At 40.9% G+C, this 21,040-nt stretch overlaps 1 protein-coding gene across 1 annotated transcript in view; it reads right to left on the bottom strand.

Annotated features, from left to right (window-relative positions):
* smarca2 (SWI/SNF related, matrix associated, actin dependent regulator of chromatin, subfamily a, member 2) overlaps positions 1 to 21,040 on the bottom strand; it is a 47,881-nt gene that overhangs the window by 10,939 nt on the left and 15,902 nt on the right. Inside the window, exons 16-31 of the mRNA XM_056375603.1 lie at positions 18,399 to 18,562; positions 16,292 to 16,358; positions 16,078 to 16,188; positions 14,942 to 15,184; positions 14,717 to 14,830; positions 14,062 to 14,166; positions 13,078 to 13,164; positions 12,507 to 12,553; positions 11,847 to 12,013; positions 10,424 to 10,587; positions 8,585 to 8,812; positions 8,104 to 8,181; positions 6,270 to 6,488; positions 5,516 to 5,739; positions 1,255 to 1,360; positions 850 to 951 (exon numbers count right to left, since the gene is read on the bottom strand). Coding sequence (XP_056231578.1) covers positions 850 to 951; positions 1,255 to 1,360; positions 5,516 to 5,739; positions 6,270 to 6,488; positions 8,104 to 8,181; positions 8,585 to 8,812; positions 10,424 to 10,587; positions 11,847 to 12,013; positions 12,507 to 12,553; positions 13,078 to 13,164; positions 14,062 to 14,166; positions 14,717 to 14,830; positions 14,942 to 15,184; positions 16,078 to 16,188; positions 16,292 to 16,358; positions 18,399 to 18,562 — 2,226 coding nt within the window. The remainder of the gene's footprint in view (positions 1 to 849; positions 952 to 1,254; positions 1,361 to 5,515; positions 5,740 to 6,269; positions 6,489 to 8,103; positions 8,182 to 8,584; positions 8,813 to 10,423; positions 10,588 to 11,846; positions 12,014 to 12,506; positions 12,554 to 13,077; positions 13,165 to 14,061; positions 14,167 to 14,716; positions 14,831 to 14,941; positions 15,185 to 16,077; positions 16,189 to 16,291; positions 16,359 to 18,398; positions 18,563 to 21,040) is intronic.

Below are 21,040 nucleotides of genomic sequence, written 5' to 3' on the forward strand. Positions count from 1 at the left end.
TTGCAGTGATATGAAACTTACAAAAGCAGCAGATTTTCACATTAGAGAAGGTGGGAGTGAAGAATGTTTGGAGTTTCTTTCACAGCATCCGTTTCGATGATGAGACGAGCCCCCTGTGTATTCACCGCATCACATATTTCATTACTCCAGCTCTGAGTGGTTGGCAGTCATCGCATTCTGCCTCTTTATATATGGCTGACGCATCACACTCATGCTACTCAGAGAACCAAGGTTAGGCAAAGACACTAAATGGCGACCTGAGTTCAACTCAAGGACGAACCGCCTGCCCACTTACATCTAAGTATGAGGATGAGTCCACCTTCAGGACAGCATGAGGCAGGCGTGAAGACTTCCAGCCTATAAAATGTTGCATTAACAAAGGAGGCTGATGTCACAGCTTCCATCATCCAGTGAGAGTCTCTTTGAAGATGGTTTAAGCATACGATACAAATAACTGGTCCTTTTGTCTGAGCGTCCTACTTCTCCTCATATAGACAGTGATGTGCAAACGTTTTAGGCCGGGCACAGCATACGCAGCCTTGCTGTTCCACATAACATGAATGCTGGAGGGTGAAAATGCTGCGAGGTCCGCCGCTGAGCATAGATTAACCACCGCTGGAACCAAAGCAGGATTAGACCTCAAGGTTCCCAAGGGAACATCAGCCTCATGCTACTCAGAGAACTTTTTCCTTGATTCTTCTAAATTATTGACACAGCAGCACAATTTGAGACTGGGAACCTGCAGACCTCTGGTTCTCCATCACACATGGTTCAACACCAGATGAAAAATTTAAAATTAATTAGACAAAGTAAATTAGAAAAAGTAAATTCCACAGCTGGGTTTCTGACCTGGGATCCCTCCAGGTTGAAGGTCTGGGCGTTGTGACAGAGCAGCATCACGTCCTTCTCCAGGTCTCCCACGCTCCTGTATTTATGATTTCTCACACGCTCCTGTTGACAGAAAGAAAGCAGCATGGAGCAACAGCTTGATTCACACTCATCCCTCTCAGGCTCTGCAAGGCTTCAACTAAAGTGAGGTTAAAGGCGTCCACGTTGTCGCCAAATGACTGTACAGCTCTAAACACTTTGCTTATCCTAAACCAAATAAATGAATAATTAAATTTATTGTAACTACTGTATAGTATATATTAGTATATACTGTGCTGCAATTATAATACCATTACACTTTCAGATTCATATTTCTGTTCCAAATCTCCATCTCTATTAATTTCTGGATTATCATATTCTTCATACCTTGATCTTTTTGAAGTCCACAGGTTTTCTGATCAGCTCATAATATTCTGGGAGCTCCTTCCTGGACGGTAGTTGGACAAAGACCTCGCTCAGTTGTCTCCCTGACCTGGAAATGAACATAAAATAATTCAGCATTATAATTTTTTTTTTGCAATCAAATTTTTATTTTCATTTCCATTAAGTCCAACAGAAATATTTCAGGGGATACAATATCGTTAGAATGGATTCTCAAAGAAAGACAGTTGGCCCAAGACATAAAAACGTGTCATGGGAAAGAACACAGTGAAAGTATTGACGATAATAATAATAATAATAAAATAATATAAAATAATAATAATAATAATAATGAAAATAAATAAACAAATAAAAATTAATAAATACATAAATAAAATAAATAATAATAAAATATAAGAGGAAAAATAAAATTACATACATAACCTACAAAAATACATACATACACAAAGACATATATTGACAAGACAGAAGGGACTTGACATCTAGAAGCACTAGATGAGAGGTGAGAAAGCTATTGGGAAAATCAACTTACAGCATGTTTTTTAAAGAGTCAGCGGTGCTACGCCAGGTGTTAAGGGTGCTATCATTAGCACCATTAATCCGAACTGTTGAAAGCTCCATGTATATGACGTCCAAAAGAGAGAGAATCCAAGACTGAGTAGTCAGAGAATGAGGTGTCTTCCAGCAAGTTGCAATCATTTTTTTGGCTGCTGTCAGTCCAGCAAAGATGACTCGCTTTTTGAGTTTAGAAATATTGAGGATTGACAGATTATTTAGAATCAACACACATATATCTGTGAAAGTTCTCATTCGTCCAGGTCATTGTTATCTCTTTCTCAAATTAAATCGAAGGCAACTGGACTTGTATTTGTCTGTGGAAGACGTTTCGCCTCTTATCCAAGCGGCTTCATCAGTTCTTATGTATTGGTCTCTCTAGTCCGCACTAGTCTGACCAAGAAAGTGGAGTAGGACCCAGGTATTTAACCTCTTGTGGGTGGGTCCACCAAGGTACCTGTGAAAGTACTGGTTTCACCTGACCATTGTTGTGCGACACCATCTATCCCCCATCTACAATGTCGCCCTTTCATCGGTACCCAGGAGAGTCAACAACATAACCTCAGACGACTCTCAACGATCATCATCCACCAGGGGCTCACCTGACCCTAACGACTGTCGTTCACACGGGATAACAACAGGGTCACCTGACCCTAACGACGGTCGTCCACATGAGACCACAACAATGGTACCTCTGGGAACAGACCCAGTTGTTGACTTCTGTGAAAGACACTGGAATTAAGGGAAATGTGATCCCGAAGGCTTTAAACTAGGGTTTTTATTCCAATGGTTTGTGATAGTAACAAGGTAAAACAACGCCTCATTTCAAACCAATGTGAGTGTGTGGCATCCTGTGTTTGAAATCTCAATGATCTCTGTTGCCATGTTTAATAGAGACGTCGTCACAGTTACATGACATGGAGCCTCGACTGTTGCCTGACTCCACTGAAGAGATAAGAGTTTATTAAAACCAAGAAGCTCCAAATTAAATTTAAGTTGCTCTCACATTTGCGTCATGCAGTTTGGAGGTATAGTTTGTTTTATGCAGAGACAGCAGTGCAACCTATGTATCCAAAGTCTTTGGGTGGAAACTCCAAACTCTCCCCAGTCAAGCTCAGTGAGAGGAACGCCAGAGCGATGATTGAGATGCTCTGGGAAGAAAAGCCATCAGCTGGAAGAGGAAAGAATCTGACTGCTGGAAAGGCAGGTAGCAGTTTCCTGGCATGGTTCTCAGCCAGCACATATTTGAATAGAGGGAACATAAATGCACATGTTCCTTCATGCACGGGTGTATATAATAGACAACACAAGACAGAAGACACAACAAAATAGACCACAAACACACACACACACACACTGACTGACAGACAGACACAGACACACAAATACACTCATATACTAACTCTCATAAGTGTTGGACTGAAGGAATACAGGGATGTTTATCTCTCTGTTCTGTTCCTAAGACATGACTTCATGTCGGTTTATTTATTCTGCTGACCACGGAGAAATCTCCACTTTCCACTGGATAATCAAGTCTGGCCTATTTGCACCAGTCTCACAAACGGAGGTTCTGTTCTGAACTCAGACGCGGGGCTCAGCAATCAATCAAAAATATTATCAGAATCACAGTACGGCCAGGTGCAATATCCAAATCGCAGGAGCTGCAAGTTTTTGATAAAGGTGAATATGTGTCACAACATACCATTATAAATGAAGCACTGTGGTGCTGCAGAGATGCCCCGGCCTAGAAATCATATTCTCCAGACGTGAGGCAATACGCTGGTTTGGTACAGATCCCAGCAAAAAAATCAAATCATCATTGTTTTTATTCTTATTCTTTTCAGTGAAAATCAAATTCACAAATGTAAATATCATTGTGGGAGCACCTCACTTGTAAACTTGTGTATTAACACTGTAATGTATGTAAAGGATTTTACTTTTTAGGCCCCTCTGCATCAAATACCATTAAAATGAAGTTTAAAATCTGCATTAGTTCCCAGTTTACAGAGAGCATCACGTCTTCTCTGGCTGCAGGGCTCTGTTGTTATCAGCTGCTGCAACAGTAAACCTCTGCTGCATGAAATCAATTTTACTTTAATAAACCGCCATTAAATCATTTTTCAATCTCATTCTGAGCAGCATGTCGACAGAGAGCAACCAGGGACTGCTAAAGACCAAACAACCTGCCTACACAGCGGGCCACTCTGCCCATCTCTTGCGGAGTACAACCAGTTTCACACCAGTGTTTTTGAGACAGTAGTAACTTCCACATTCAAAGAATACCATCACCAGTTAACTGCGATCAAACCAAACTACTCTAGCACAACATGTAAAACAGCCAGTGGTGTCGCTATAGAGCTACTTTCACTTTCAAAAGCTCTTATCTGTAATTGTTATGAAACAGGCTTTGTGAGAAAATAAAATGAATGTGTATACTTATGAGTTTAAGTATTTATATTTACGGCATTTGATGGCTGTATTTATAAAAAAAAATATAGAACTGCTTCTACAGGGCGTCCTGGTCAGATTTCATAAAAACTAAAAATCCTTTTATGTACAGTGTTATATGCAGGTTTGAGGTGCCACAGAACAACTTCCGCAGGCCTCATATCAACTGGCCATGTAGTGAGAGAAGCTTGTCATCAGCACAACAGTAATATCTATAGTCCTCCATCAACGTCTGCACAGGATCAGTGCTGCCGTGTGAGGCTGCAGTTACATGTGTCAAGCGTGAGCCGTCATCCCGTGGGTACAGACAGCTAAACTGCTTAATATTGAAATGCATCTGTTGAGTCAGATGGGCGACTGAGGAGCACAGCTGATGGGCGGAAAGCAGAAAGAGCAAAGAGGAAAGCTTCCAGCAGAATATTTTCAAAAACAAATTAGTTTTTGTCAAGGTCTGTCAAATACTGTGATGCTGTGTGAAAATTTCAGCATAACCGGAGATTTGTCCTTCCACACCAGTTGGTGGTTGTTGATTTATCATGAGGGAGATGAGACCAGAAATAAACTCGGTTTTAGTAGGTACACATGTCTGAATCTGATTCTGTCTAATGCAACAGGTACCTGTAAAACCTACTGTCATTCAGGTCATAGGGCTCAGTTTTTGATGCGATTCAACTTTGGTCATTTGAGAAGGCTGCATTTTGTGGTTCTGCTGATTTAGACTACTGTCACTGACATACATGAAGTGGACCAAATGGTTTCAGACCTCTGAAGAGCAGCATATGTTTTTTGTTTTTCTTGTTTTCTTGTTTCTTATTCATTTCAGTAGGTCTGGTGTGGTTCACGTAGGCTTGGGCTGATATTCGATAATATCAAATATCTATATTATATTATTAAAAGATCCCTGTGTGGGATATTATCATATATTGCGATATTTGGCCTGGACTGTATCACCACATTATATTTTGGATATCGCCCGTGCCTAGCTGACGGGTTGAAAAGTGAAAAAACCAAGTGAATCAAATCTCTGTAAAATGGATTAAAAATGAAGACCTTAACCAGAATAGCAGGTACATTCATGGTAGAAAAGAGACATTAGAAAAATTCCTTCAAAAACAGCATCGAGTGTGGATGAGAACAATGCAGCTGCACAGGTCGTTTCACAAACAACACTTCTTAACTCTGCAGAAAACTGACATAACCATACGCATAGTCTGATCTATCTCATGGAAGTTACTCTCCTTACCCATCTCTGTAGTTGATCACTGTGTCGATGATGGTGTTCATTTGCTTGGTGAGTCTAGGGGGGTTGGGGGAGAGTTTCTCAGCTGGTGGACGCCCACGTCGCTTCTTGGCCTTGCTGCTTCCGTCCTCTCTGCTCGACGAGTCCTTGTCCTGACGTCGCTTGCGTTTTCGCTTTTTCAGCCGGATCTCCTCCTCCATCTCCTCCAGGTTTCCATCCTCAATGGCCTGGAATGTGAAAGGAGCCGGAGCGGAGACAAGGTTAATCCTACAATCACTTCGACTTGTCCACAGGTGAGGGGTAATCTTGAGATCATTGTCAATCAATTTTGAAAAAATTTGCAGTAGTAAACTCTTTGTGCAACTCATCGCTTTCATGCTCTGTATTGGGACCGTGTTAAATTGCACTTTCCCTATCAAATAAATAAGTAAAAAAGGAAAAGTTTTTCTTCTATCTTTAATTATAGCTTCTCTGAACCAAACCAACTCTTCCGACACAGAGTTTCCTCCGCCTTTTCCTTCTTTCTTTTTTCTATTCTTTTCCCTGAAACACCTGAGCCACAGTCGATAAAATGGATGTCGGGTCTGAGCTGTCTCTCCAGGGAAATGTGTCACAGGATATTTGGTGTGGAGGGACTGTGGTCCATTAGCATCACGCCAAAAATTTTTAAAATAAAACAAAATAAAATAAAATTGGCATCCAATTATAGTTTGCTAACAATGATTGATCAGCTCACAACATTATGCTCAGACTTTACCCGTAGCCACTGTTTCTCAGTCAGAGTGTCGCTGTAATCCACATCCCGACGGCAGCGTGATCCTCGGCCGAACATCTTCTCCTCCTCCTCTTCGTACGTGAGCCGCTCCACCTCAGCGTCGTCTTTGATGATCCAAGAAGGCAGCTCGTCCTCCTCCATTAGTCGCGGCTTGCGCTTTGGGTTTCTGGCGTCCTCCCGGCGCCTGTCCATGTCCATGCGCTAGAGGAGAAATGCGGGAAAATTACATCAGGTCAAGCGGCAGGCGACACAACTCTTTAGGGCAATTCCACCTTAGGTACCTATATTGTAGGTTTTTATTAACATATCAGCATCCGATTTCAGGTGCATCACTAGTTGGATGTATCGTACTTTATCAGGCCATACTGTGCTTTAATTATATTCCCTACAAACAGTGTGTTTACATTCTTTCATTTACTTGGTGATACAAAGTGACAGTGGGCTACACAGGTGACGACTGCCATGCAATCACCATGTTTATGTCCTTTCATTCACTGTGATAGAAAACTGGGATTGTGGTAAGCACAAGGGTTGCAGTGGAGAAGGTTTTGTCTAGTTGTTATAGAGGATGTGCGTGTAACCTCATAACATACAACTGCAAATTCAACATTAGATTCAGTAATACTAAAGCTCTTTCAGAAGTTACAACCTTGCTGCCAACCACATCCTATTGCTTTCTTCCAGATACGTATGAAGCCCAATCAGTTAAACTCAGGTTTATAAATACAGGTGACGTCTTGCAACCTGTCATGGCACCAGCCATTAAAAGCTGGACGAAACACCAAAGATGTGGCATGAACCAGTGAAGCTTCAGGTTGTGTAATGTTAATGTAAAAAAACAACACACATCTGATTTTGAACTCCTGCTGCAAACTAGTGGTTGGGCCAAGGGACACAACAACTGTACTAAACATGTCAAACACAGATGGTCTCAAACAAGAGTTTGCCTAATGTGTTGAATGTGAGTCCTGTATCCATGGCAATTCAGTCTATTTCTATGCAGGGAGAAGCGTCTGGCAGGGGACAGTTACTGTCAAGTCTGAAAGTGCCTGAACAAATGATGACTGAATAATGGTCTTGACATGATGGACAATCTACAATCATTTTGGAGTGGATGGAGAAGAAAAGCAGCCGGCAGCGACTCCTCTTGTGGCAAATTAATATTTTAAGACCAGTCACTTCATGGTTTTACTCTTCAGTGTTTCCCATACAGTGATTTGTGTGTGGCAGCTTGACACAAATATCAGCACTATTTATTTTCTATTTTCTTTTGTTACTATTGCAGATCAAATCTTATTTCGCTGCAGAGCTGTCTGCAGCCCATTGATTTGCTCCGCCAGTCCTTGCCCTGTCTCCCTCTCTCTCTGCCAACATGATGCTGTGTCAGGACATCAGCAAGCAGTAAGCACAGACGCACTGGGTTTGCCTCTGTTTAAGACTTGGCTATCTCACACACGGCATGGTAAATTTAATACCGGCATCATTTATGCTGTCGTCAATAAATAATCAGAAAGTACAATGACACCCAGTCAAGCGCGTCTCTCTGCCAAGGCCAAACAACCCTGCACTTGTCTTTTGTTCTCAAGTATATCTTTATTTATTGATTGTCTTATGAATAAATAATAAATAAATGGGGGCAACTTGATCTCCTTGGTGGAACTAAACTTTTATTTTCTCTTTTTCTTAAACATCTTTTATATACAACATTATTTAATAATTCATTTTTAATCGCTTGTCTGCTACCAACACAGACAGAAAACACTGTTCTGCAAGTTAAATCTCAATTTCATCTCACAAAAATCTGGACTTTTCTTACCATGAAGAGCTCAAATTCATCTTCAATGCGGGCGATCATCTGGTTAAGAGTTTCATCATCAGGAACCTCATCTTCCTCCTAAAGTTACAACAGGAGAAAAGCATGAAAAGACTGTTTCTTCTGAACGTATAATGCAATCTTTACAGTGTCCGTTTTAACTGTTGCAGCAAAACAGAAGCTTCTCGAGCTCAGTTCAAAACAATCAGTCAAGCATCGCGTACAGATTTGATCAAATACCAATTAAATAGCTGAAATTGCATTACACGCTGATCATATCTACAGAGCTGTCTTTAGGCCTGGAGTCATTCAATCAAAACCAACATGCATAATTTAACTATAGGTGGGGATTTATTTTTCTATTTAAGGCCTCCCACATTCATTATATAAAATGCCTTCTCAGGCATGAGCACCTCATCTTGGTCATGAGATGCTTGAACTTATAATATAATAAAACGCCCAAAAATACAAACTGAGATTTTACCTCGTTCTGCTCCTCGTGCTCTAAAATAGCCTGGAGGAAGGCGCGGCGCTCGTGGCTCGAGGACTTCTGGTCGAACATGCCGGCCTGGATGACCTTCTGGTCCACGTTCAACTTGTATTTGGCAGCCGCCAGGATTTTCTCCTCCACGCTGTTGACGGTGCAGAGACGAAGCACGCGCACTTCGTTCTGCTGACCGATGCGGTGAGCCCGGTCCTGAGCCTGAAGGTCCTGGATTTAACAGACGAAAAGAGAAATATGAGACCATTTCAAAATAAAACACCGTGCTTCTCTGGGAGTAAATAAAATCAGAGCAAACATAAAGTTCGATATCATACCCACCCCTGTTTACCTGCTGGAGTCCGAACCCACAAGGCAAAATCAAAGAACGTCTGATCACACACGTTTCATCATCACAACATGCTGCTAAAAGTTGCACTTGAACACGTGCACGTATCGTTCTGCATGAGAGGAAATATCTACTTCCATCAAGTACCTGTGTTCCTAATCCAAAAAAAAATAATCACAGGAAGACGAACAAAAACTGAACACTTTTATACTGCTGTCAATCTGTCCAATATATCTCGAATATAGATGGAGAAGATTTCTGACAAAGAGTTGCAAAGGGCACTTTAAAACTTTAAAAACTCTGAAAGTTTTACTTTGCTTTGCTTTACGTAGGTGTGCTTAGACTTTTGACTTTTGTTTGGGAAAAGGAAAGGACAAAAATAACTCAAACAAAACCAAAACTAAAGAAAACCACACAGAATGATTCACTACAGTTAACGGCCAATCAGACATGGGCTGACGATGACCCAGCAGCGTCCCATCTGATGACCAACCACCGGCCGCTTCAGGGCCTTTAAACCATTACTTTCATCTGGATTCCAGTTTCTAGTGACTTTATGACTTTAATGCAAGCTGGACTGATTGTAAAACTGAGGCAATGAATTTTAGTCAAACTCTAAAACAGATATCCGTTAAGCCCGTCACAAATTACTGTCAGGGGCCCAAAATGTTGCAATGCAATTTTTCAGCCTAGCAGAGTATTAAGACATGACTGAGCCCAGCCACATTTCATCTGATTCGCATATCTGGAAAAGCAATGGAGCTAAAAATCAGCTGAAGGTATTTTTTGGAACAGCCAGAGAAAGAAAATTTAAATAGCTTGATGTCAGCTCATCAGAAAGATCATTGATTGAACAATGCATTGAAATAAGTGTGGAAAAAAACTTTATAACTATATAATATATAATAAGCATCAGTGGCTGCTTCAATCATATCACACAGGGAAACACTGTGGGAAACAGAAATGCAAGATTGTGGAAGTATTACAATTAAAGGTTGTTGCATCGCTGCTTGTCTTGTGTTTTGGTGTTAAGTGGAGTCCAGTAAAATAACTTTATAATGCATCTTTCAATTAGGGTTTCTCCCTCTCTCTCTCTCCATTTCTCCCACCCCCCGTGTGAGTCTGCTAAAGCATTTCGATCAATTTTACACCTGCTTTTTCACAGTGTCATCTGTGGCAGTGATCAGTCTGCAGAGATAAATCAGGTGCAGAAAATATTCATTCCCTCACATATTTTACACCTCTGAACAGGAATGCCTTATACTGCATGAGACCAAACACGATTCTTAGGGGTGCTATCTTCTACCAGCACAGCAGTGCAGTCCTTAAAAATAACAGCTAACTCTATTTGACTGTTCAGCACAAACCCTTAGTGTACACCCCTTTCAATTTGATCGGTAGAGTATTTAACAGTGTCAGACTCCCAACAGCTGCCAACACCTAAACCACACAGTCAACACTTTCTATAATCACGCCTTCACACCGAGACAGACCTGGTGGGGGTTCCAGTCACTGTCGAAGATGACGACGGTGTCGGCGGCCTGCAGGTTGAGGCCCAGGCCGCCGGCTCTTGTGCTGAGCAGGAAGATGAAGTACTGAGATCCTTCCTCATTAAATTTCTTCAGCAGCATCGCTCGATCCTCAGACTTGGTGGTTCCTGGAACATCAAACATGATCGTTTTGAAATGCTGAAAAGTCTGTCAAGTTAACTTTGGAAAGCCAGTATCTACTTCTTCTTGTTATTCTGATAAAAAAAGCCTGTTGTTTTAAGCAAAGTAAAACTGTCACATGTGCACAGCGCCGCTTCTCTGACCAGTGAAACAGTTTCAAAGGTTTCTGAAAAGGGCATCCAGTGGCTCTGATTATGCAGGGTTCACAATGTGATAACACCATTCAACAATCAGTTTATACGTCTGATTAAAATATGATAACAAAACCACAGCTGCATATCAGAGATTAGTTTCTTAATTTTCATTATTCATTTCTTTCTTTTTTAATTGGCCACACTGTGAAGCTGTTTTTGTGTCTTATGTTTTCTATGTGCTGATAGCTGTTTACACTGCTGCATGATCTGTCACTCACACAGCAGTCAAGGTAGAATGGAGTGAAAGACTAATTTTGTAACAAGAGGAGCATAAAAACGAATGGTTTACCTCTCCTCAGTGAGCTCGGGTCTCTGTCGTCAGACCCAGTGGCTAGAAGGACTGCCTTCTGTTTGAGATGCTGAGCGTGGGAATAATGTTGAGTGTATGTAATGGGAATTATGACACCTTAAGATTATTATTCCTTTAGTCTAGACAAGTGTGAGTCAGCTTCAAATTAGAAATGAGAAATTAACCTTTTCGTTTCAAAGGCATCAGACCTGCACAGGGTTTTAAACACCACATCGACGCATCAGGCAGCTTCAGATATCTTCCTACTTCTTCTGACATGTGAGAATTAATATCCTACAAGGTATATCAATCACGTTTTTTTGGCTCAGATCCAAATCTTTTAAAAAAAGATCTGATTCTTTTATTTACCGAAACGTTTACGCATTTAAATAACAGCTGCAGACTTCTACATCTGACCCACTTGCTTTTTTTAAGAGGTGCTTCATTCAAATGCTTAACATCCTGGTTCATAACTATGATATGAATTAACGTTTAACTGGGAGACATGTCATGTGATCGGCTCGAGAGAAATCGTATCACTGAACAGTGATGTAACAGAGTGGAGACTCTTTCCTCACAAATGATCTTTGGCTGGGCACAGACACCAGCTGGCAGAGAGCAGTTTAACCAGACAACAACCAGATTTAAATGCGACCTCAGCTTGGAACATTTCTATTAATTATAAAATATATATTCTATATTTTATTATCTGTAGATTTGAGGATCATAGAATTTTTAAACATCATGAGAGAGGTGAGCTCACCATCAAGACGGAGGTATTGAAAGTTTCGGTAGCTGAAGTAGTCCTCCATGATTGTCATGAGCGAGGTCATCTGGCAGAAGAGCAGGACTCTGTGGTTGGTGGCGTGGAGCTTCGGTAGGATGCGATCCAGTAGCTCAAACTTTCCAGAAGCTCGGTACAGATCAGGCCTGAGCGGAGACGATGAAACCAGAAAAGTATCATAAGTCGTCATTAACAGGGATGATTGTTAAAGTGTCTGTGGCCTCTGGGCGGACAGCGGTTAGCAGTGTAAATAGTTAAATAATGCCATTTAACTCCTTAATCACCAGTTAACAAGATCATTTACTGTTTCAGTGGTTGGTGGCAGCTGTAGCCTCTTTATATTGTCTCTGTAAAAACCTCTTTATGACATCCTGAGGGATCAACACCATGAAAAGTCAGCAAACATGTAGACTTAACATGTTACTAAGAGTGGGCAAAATCCCACTTTACAAGGAATCCTGCACATCTCCTGATACCTTTGTGACACAGAAATACTATAACCTGCAGAAAGTTTCACAGTTATATTTTCTAAGGAGGATTTATTGTAATTTGTTAATTAAAAAGAAAAAAATTACAAACTCCATAATGTCTATAGGCAAGACTTCTTTACACACACAAGACTTCTTTTGTCCGACTTACCCATTGATGATGCCGTTTGGATAGCCCAAGTGCTCAGCAAAAGATTCCTGTAACAGAGAGTATTTACTGGTTTAAATAAGGAGGGGCTATCAAACTATATTTAAAAACTATATTTTAAAGTTTGTGGCAGATAGCCTATCAGTTTTTTCTTAATATATATATATATGTGTAAGTTTACTGTACATTTTCACACACAAGACGGCACAACCTGCACAAAACAACGTCCTCTCCCCTAGTAAAGACTAATGTCAAGCAAATCTCTGAAACTAAGTCCCGGGTCTTAGAAAATATTTAATATATAATATATAATAATATATAATATATATATAAATAATTTATAATATAATATTTATAATATTATATCAAATATATCATAAAATTTGATATACATTTTAAGGAAAAACTGTCTAAATGAGGTCTGTTTTAATGAAGGTCATAAATGTGAAATAATTAGGTAAATCAGATAAACATGCACAAGTACTGCAAAAAACATATATATATAAATTTTAACAAGTTCTAGTAACTGGTTCCTCAGAGCCAGGACCAGTGGTCTTGGCCCTGCAGTGCTCACCTCAATGTGCTGGAACATGTATGGATGGTTGCAGATCTTCTTCAGCTGCATGATGGTGTTCATCAGGGTCTTCGCCCCTCCTTTGCCCTGGAGAAAATTAGTGTATAGATAGAAGAGATTTAATTCCAGATCAGAACGATTCTTCTCGTCATGATGTGAGTTTAAACCTGCAATAAGAAGTTTCTTTAGGGGCTAAGTTGAGAGCTGCAGAAACATGCTGTGAACGTAATAATTACATTTCATCACCTTTTAAGTTGATATGAAAAACATTTTTGGCAAATAGTTGCTCATTTATTCATTTAGTGGTTACAGAGAAATATTATCATTCCACCTGGTCAATGATTCCCTCTGTTATAGCTTTGTTTTTGGGCTCTACCACCTCCCTCTAAATGTCTGTTTGTAATGTGGTGCTGAGCTGGTAGTGCACAGTGGGAGTTCTGTTCAGCCAGAGGAAGCTGCAGATTCAAGTGATAATTCTCAGTAGGTTCATCACAAGTGTCACCTTTCACACTGTCAGACTGTTTTCACACTGTCCTGATAAAAATATCCATCATAGTAAATCAACTGCACTAATAACTATAAGAAGATTTGATTACCCCTTTGAAAGTAATGGATTTTGAGAAGTGTATTCAATTTTTTTTTTTAAACCCTGTGCAGCGTATTTTTCCGAGAGCGTTGTACAACAGCCATTCTGCTGCACTGAAACCAAAATTGAGGCTGGAAGCCAAGATACAGATTCAGAGGTTAAATAAAAATGACGTTATAGTTCTTATTTATCTGTTTCACGATGATATTTGTTAAAAGAAAACGCACAGGGCAACTGTGGCTCCAATTACATGACAGAATTCAGGGACCTTCAGATGTCAAACAGCAGGAAGCTGCCACTGAGCTCTGAGCCAAACGGCTCCACTTGTCAGCGTGACACGTGCTGATAAAACAAAGTGTAGACATACAGTGAAGACACAGGGGTCCTGGTGTATTTACCTTCTTGTCTTTCTCAGAGCCGTCAGTGAGGAGGATGCCTTTCTGCATGTGGCGGTACAGAACCTTCTGAATGGCAGACATGTCACATTTTATGACATACTCCACCTGTGTGAATGACAATAAAAACAACACCTCAGTGACACGACAATGTCTTTTTAATGGCGAGCCTTTTTGATTTGACAACAAGGTCTTGATCACAGTCTTATTCTTTATACTGACAGTTAGAATTAAAAAAATACAAAACAAGAGAAGTGAAGGTGAGAGAAAGAAAGTTACATTATACACAGGTGCCACATGTACAGAAAACCTGCAGTTTTGATTATTGCAGTGAAACACATTCAATCAAACTATCTGAGGTTGCACTTCAGGCTGTGTGAGTTATTACTCCTATAAGCTTTAAATTTCTTTTAAGTGGAAGTGCAACAATTCATTGTTTCAGCCATTTTTCAAAAATCCCCCATTCTGTCATTTTTTAACATATCAAAAGAACCAATAATCATGCTGTTAATGATCATTGATTTATAGTTGCCAGTGCTGACGTGGTTTATAGTAATCTAATCAAACAACAGTGCAAGTTTTCTGCAGTGAATCCTGTGCAGCAAATATAATCATGTGACAACAAATCAAAATACACAAAGCTCGGTTTAGCTCTCACCTTCTCTGGCAGCTGAGACTCCACCTCCTTCTTCAGTCTGCGGAGCAGGAAGGGGCGGAGCACCTTGTGCAAACGCCGAATAATGAGGATGGTCTCCTCCTCATTGAGGTCAACCTGAACAAGTCAGAAAGAATATGTGATGATACATCACAGACTGTTGTCTTCTACATAATGAGCAGCAGAGTTAGTGAGACGAGACTCCAGGCCGGTTCCCCCGGTCCTTACCCTCTCTCCCGTCATGGCGAATGGCGCGTTGAACCACTGCTCGAAGGTGCTGCAGCTCTTGAAGATGGTGGGCAGGAGGAAGTTGAGCAAAGCCCACAGCTCAGGCAGTTTGTTCTGCAGTGGGGTACCGGTGAGGAGGAGGCGACGGGGAGCCACATAGTGTGTGTTCAACACCTGGGTCAACTTACAGTGGTGGTTCTTCATGCGGTGACCCTCGTCCACAATCATGTACTTCCAACGAATCTGTATGTGGAAGAAGAATCATTATAGCCTTACCTGTACACTTTGAGAGTGAAGAACCCAGAGATGCTGACACCAAATCTGCATTTGAAATAGGTTTGAGTGAAAGGAGATAATGAGAGGCAGCAGAGAAGAAAATGTTGAGTTCCTACTCTGACTGCCCTCAGGGTAAACAACATTACTGCATACAAATGAGAAGTTTCTTATTCCCTCTCTTATTGCTTACACTTACAATAATTGTTTGTGCACACATTTTGCTAACAGGTAACAAATAAGCACAAACCTCTTCTTCAATAATTTCAGCTCATTTCCACCAAATGTTAATCACATTTAGTGCAGCTTGGAGAGGAGTTATTGAGTTGTTCACACAACACACATCCCCACAACCACAGATTCACAAGCGGCCAACTATTTTGCATCCAAATGTGTGAAGGCACCATAAGACAAACACCAATGATGAAACTTTTTTTTCTAGATACAAACTGACATAAATAATCTCCTTCTGGATCTGAGGAGTTAAAGCTGCTGCTACAAGTCAGCCTCCTTGAATTCTGCAGGAAGTGCAAAGCAACTAAGATAGAGAAAAAAAGTGACTTTCAAACTCTTTCTGCTAGCTGCTAGCAAAGACAACAAGGGCAGTAACGCTTGTTATTCGTTATCCCTGTTGCTTTCACCACTGGTAGTCATGACTGATAAGACCCAATCAGGGAGCGACTGAGAGTGTCATTATTTGCAAAGGTCTCCAACAGTTTTCAAACTAAAACAGGGCAGTGTAAAAAGTCTCCTTTTTAGTCGTGTGGATGTCACCTGTGTGTATGTGAAGTGTGCAAAATGGCAACAGAGTGCAAGTGGGAAAGTGTATCATACAGAGAGGACAGAGATTTGATCTATTTCACCTTGGCCAGTATGTGCTTGTCCTTGATGATGTATTCATAGGTGGTCAGCAAGACATTGAATTTCCCGCTGCGGAGCTGAGGAACGAGTCCACGGCGCAAAGCAGGGGTGCCCTTCCATGGGGGAGACACAAAGACAAGACAAATCTCTGTCGTGAGGCAATCAGAATGTCTTAAATGAAAAAAAAAAGAAAAGAGAAAAGTGACTTTCTCTTACTTTGTAAGCGATTTTGACCACAGACGGTGCCCACTTGTCAAGTTCATAGACCCAGTTAGACAAAGTCCTGAAAAAAAAAAAAAACAGTGACAATCATCACACGTGCAGGAAGTCACATGTAAGAAAGTGGTCTGAATTTAGATTAATAAAAGAGACACTCTTAGCTGAGTTAAGCAAGATCAACAAGAAGCTGAGTGGTCATTGAAATGCCCATCATCAAGGTTGACACAAAATTTGCTGGATGAACATCAGAAGAAGAAAAAGTTCACACAACAGACTTTCCTGTGTTTCTTTGTTGAAAAACTGGCCTCTGGACAGATTAATGTCTCTGCCCATTAACTTTTAATTTCTTAACACATAACTGCAAATGAAAAAGGGAGAGTTTAAGGCTTTGCTCCATATTTAAAAAAGCACATCAACAAATTGGCCCTAGAGTCAAATCTAAGCCTCTGCTCTGCTGTTTGACTACAAAAGCAGCGCACGCCTCAGGAATTACAGGTTTACTGCTTTTGGGTGTTGGAGGAAAGAGACCCATCGTTCTAATCTGTTCACACCTGCAGTGGTAAATTACCACTAAAGAGAAAACACCAATTAGGTGAAATGTGAAAGTGGGAATAAAAACCGAGTTTTTCATTCGCTCTAAAGTGACCTACAAAAGCCGAATTATCCACAGGTCTCCTCCTCTCCAAAACAAATAGACCCGGTGATTAAATCCGGTAAAAACAGTAAATAAAGCAGTTTCACTTTAAAAATCAGTGTTTCCCTGATGCTCTTCGGTAAACACAGGGCTGCCACTAACATTTCCTCAGCTTGTTTCTGTGATAACTTATGATCTAATGACTAAAATCCTTCTCCTCATTTCAGCTCGGAAGGTTTTCAGTGTTTTGCACAAATGGCGAAAACTCCATAGTGGTTCAAATACAGGACAATATTTTCTTCTGAAAATTACAGTTCAAGTGTAGGTCATATTATGTTCAAGGACTAAACAATTACAATATTCAGAATAATATCTTTTAGATATTGAATGAAGAGAGGATCGGTGTAATACCGGCTACAATAGAGAGTTTGTAGGATTAGTGTTTCTAGGCTTGCAAGTTTTCTTTAAGCCAGTTTCAGTGTCTTTTAGATTTTACTCAGCCCAAAGTGTCTGGGAAGCTCGGTTCATCCTCAGCTTGTGTAACTTATTTTCCTGCCAGCGAGGTGGAAATGTCTTCTCTTGACATCTGTACTACAGAAACAGACCGGGGGCCAAATCATCTGTCAAGCAGCTGAGCCGACCTGTCAAGTTGCTATTTAGACTCATAATACTGTAAATGTAGTGAAGACTTTGAAGGAATATAATAAATGGTGTGAAGTTTATTTGACCTTTCACCTTTTGGATATATAAAATGTCAACACTTGATAATTTTATACTATTAGACATGTGTGTGAAATTCTGTCATAATTAGTACATGAATTCTCAAGTTATGGCCAAAAAAAAAAGGTCACAGTGACCTTTGAACTTTGACCACCAAATTCTAATCAGATCATCCTCGAGTGAAAGTGAATGTTTATGCCAAAGGGGAAACTTAGGGAAACTTTCCTAACAGGACTGTTTTGTTGATAAGTGTTGTGGGTTGTCATCTTATAACCAGGGTCATCTTGTGTTAAGACCAATACGTTACTCTACCGCAGATAGTTTAACTTCAGCGCCCATAATCTCCATGACGGACACAGCTAAGTCATCTTTACTCCACAAACTGGATATGAAAACATAGCTTTGGTGAACGCAGCTTTGTCTGAGCTGATTAGAAACTCGCTACTGCTGAGACTCTTTGTGTTTGCTATTAACTTTGACTCATCGTTCACTGTGGAAACATTAGTGTGCACACCTGATGCCTGAATATCATTTGAGCAAACAGGTGCATCAGTGTCTCAATCAGAGACGGGACTCCTGACAGCTCCATCTGGTGATTGCGGCTGATAAGGTTGGTGTAAATCAATCTAAAACTAATTGCTGGAGTAATTTTAAACACTGTGCGGATTGGTCCCTTGCTAAAAGCATTTTTAAGGTTTCATGACACAGAGTGATAAGAGTTGTGATAAATGCCAGCTGCAGAGTACTGACGAGAGAGGGACGATGATGAGATAGGGACCGTTGAGCCTCTTGTGCTCCATCAGGTAGGTGATGAGGGCGATGGTTTGGATGGTTTTGCCGAGGCCCATCTCATCAGCCAGGATGCCGTTTAGATTGTTGTTGTAGAGGGACACCATCCACTCCAGCCCCTGGATCTGGGCGACACACAGAAATAAAGTGGTGTGAAAACATGCTTGCAAAGAAATTGTCATTCCTCCCTCCATTTCTTTCCAACTGTTTGATGTATTGCTCCTTTCCCACCATAGATAAAAGACAACACCTTGAACAGTGATGGGCCATATCAGGGAAAATGACTCTGAGCCTCTCTCCTGATTGGCTGACTGTTTTCGAAAATGATGCAACAAATTTCAGGTAAATTCTCAGAGCTTGGATGGTGGGTGCAGGTGGGTGGGGCTTCGGGGCGTGGCTGAGAGCGGTGACTGTTTTGTTGTGACATCACAAAGTTACAGAAGTCCTGACGGCTGGTTTTAATTAGCTCAGATAGCTAAAATGCATAATATATCAACGAAACAAGCATAATGTTTGTGATGTTCTGCTTTCTCTTATTAAATCTCTTGTCACTTTCAGCTGTAACAGTCTAACAGAAAAAATGCCAGACAAATGTGTTCAATGTGTTTCTCCTGCCTCTCTACATGTGACAGTACAAACGTTTAAAACGTCTGAAGAAGTTAATTTGAGGTTTTTCAGAGCGAGTTTTGCACATGCACTTTGATCTTCCTGCCACTGCGGCATTTTACATCCCAAATGATTCAAGGACAGTAGAAAAATCAAGTGTGCTACCAACTGAGTAGCTCACTTGTGGCGAGCTACAACCAGCAAGAGAAAGAATGTATAAACAGGAGGAGGGCAGGGGGGCAGTGGCAGCAGAAAAAGGGGCAACCAACCAATTAGTTAACTGCATAGTTAACAAAACACCTGAAAGCAGAGCTAATTCCAGAAGAAAAGACTGGCCGGGGGGGAAAGGAATAAGAAATAATAAACTCAAAATTGTCCCACAAAAGTATTTCAAAGCTTCTGTAAGTTGATGTTGATGACTCAGGTTTGATGCACAGATTGCTGTTGTTACTGCAGACAGTTGATCCAATTATGGTACAGCAGAAATCGCTCCAATTTCCCCTGGGAGCTGCCACCATATCTCATTTAAAAAGGTCTGGCACACCATAGATCAGAGGAGTGCTAGGACTGCAAACTGATCGGAAGAAAGAAAACGTGAGCAGCACCCAATTGCCAGTTCCCTTTCTCTGGTAATACACTATCTTTCACCGCAACCCCCACTTACTACAACAGAGATGAGATCGTAGTGTCATACTGGAAAACAATGTGGCTGTGTTGTTATGAGCAAGCAGACTATCTTTAAGCTCAACTAAAATGATTGAGCAATTAGTTGCCTAGTATGTTTAGTCACACCCCCCACATCCACTTCCAAACCCACGACGGCCAATTCCCACTACACAGGAATATTCAGGAACCCTGCATGATGAGAAGAAACAGGGACTGAAGTGGTTCCTGTTCCTGTCTCCACTGTTTCCACAGTTCATTAAGAGTCTGAATGTTCACATAAATACATACACACACACAGACACACACTAATCCATTGCTTCAATTCAACTTCTACCTGGATTGTTTTTTCATTGTGTCAGTGGGACCTCAAACAACACGCCCCCACCAACACAACCCCCTTCACAGTTTTAATGCAGGGCTGTTTTTCAGTCTGAATCACCTGTAAGAATCCAGCAAATACTCACATTTAAGAAGTTGAAACCGGTGAATTTTTTGCTTTAAAAACTGTTTATATTAATGTGGTTATGAAAATTGTTGCCTAATCAATTAATCGACTTGTTTTAGCTCTTGGTGTTTGTCTCTTGTAGCTAAATTAATAAGAGGTTGTCATCTAATTACTAAGTAACCTGATTTAATTGTAAAGTATAATGGCTCTTTAACATTAAACACATACACACACACAAAAACAAAAAATAAATAAATCATAACACATATAAAAACAGGGCTAAGAGTAAGCCAGGAATAATCTAAATAAATCAGCCTTGTTTAGTGGTGGCTGCCGGGCCACACTGAGCAGCCAGGACCAACACAAGCTGTTCAAGAGGGATTGGAAAGCGCTGCTGCTGGCTCCAGCCAAAGTTCCTGGTAGTGCTACACATTTCCAATTACTGAGATCAAACCAAATTCAACAACAAGAGCGACGTCTTGGATTCATCAGACTGGTAAAGGAAACGCTTCCAAAAACCAGTGTTGTGAGACATAATACTGGAAGACGTTATCTATAGGACCGATACTTGCTGCTGCGCCAAGCCTGGTCTCGATGGTCAGGGTGGAAGCTTTACACTCCACTCACGTAACGCACCTACTGGGGACGATAATGACTCACTGTACAGGTCCCAGAACACGACCAGAGCAGAAACAGGAGGCAAAATAACTCTGTCGCCGTGGCGGTGAAGATATCACGCACACATAGATCAGGCAGGGACAGTCGTTACCACGCGTCACACACTGTGGCTCCAAAAACCTCCAAAAAATAAGTCAAGTTAATCCAAGCATGTGACAGCTTGTCGTAGAAGGCGACAACAAAATGAACTCTGTAAGCAGACAACTTG

Source organism: Seriola aureovittata, chromosome 5, assembly GCF_021018895.1.
Source record: "Seriola aureovittata isolate HTS-2021-v1 ecotype China chromosome 5, ASM2101889v1, whole genome shotgun sequence".
Taxonomy (NCBI): Eukaryota; Metazoa; Chordata; class Actinopteri; order Carangiformes; family Carangidae; genus Seriola; species Seriola aureovittata.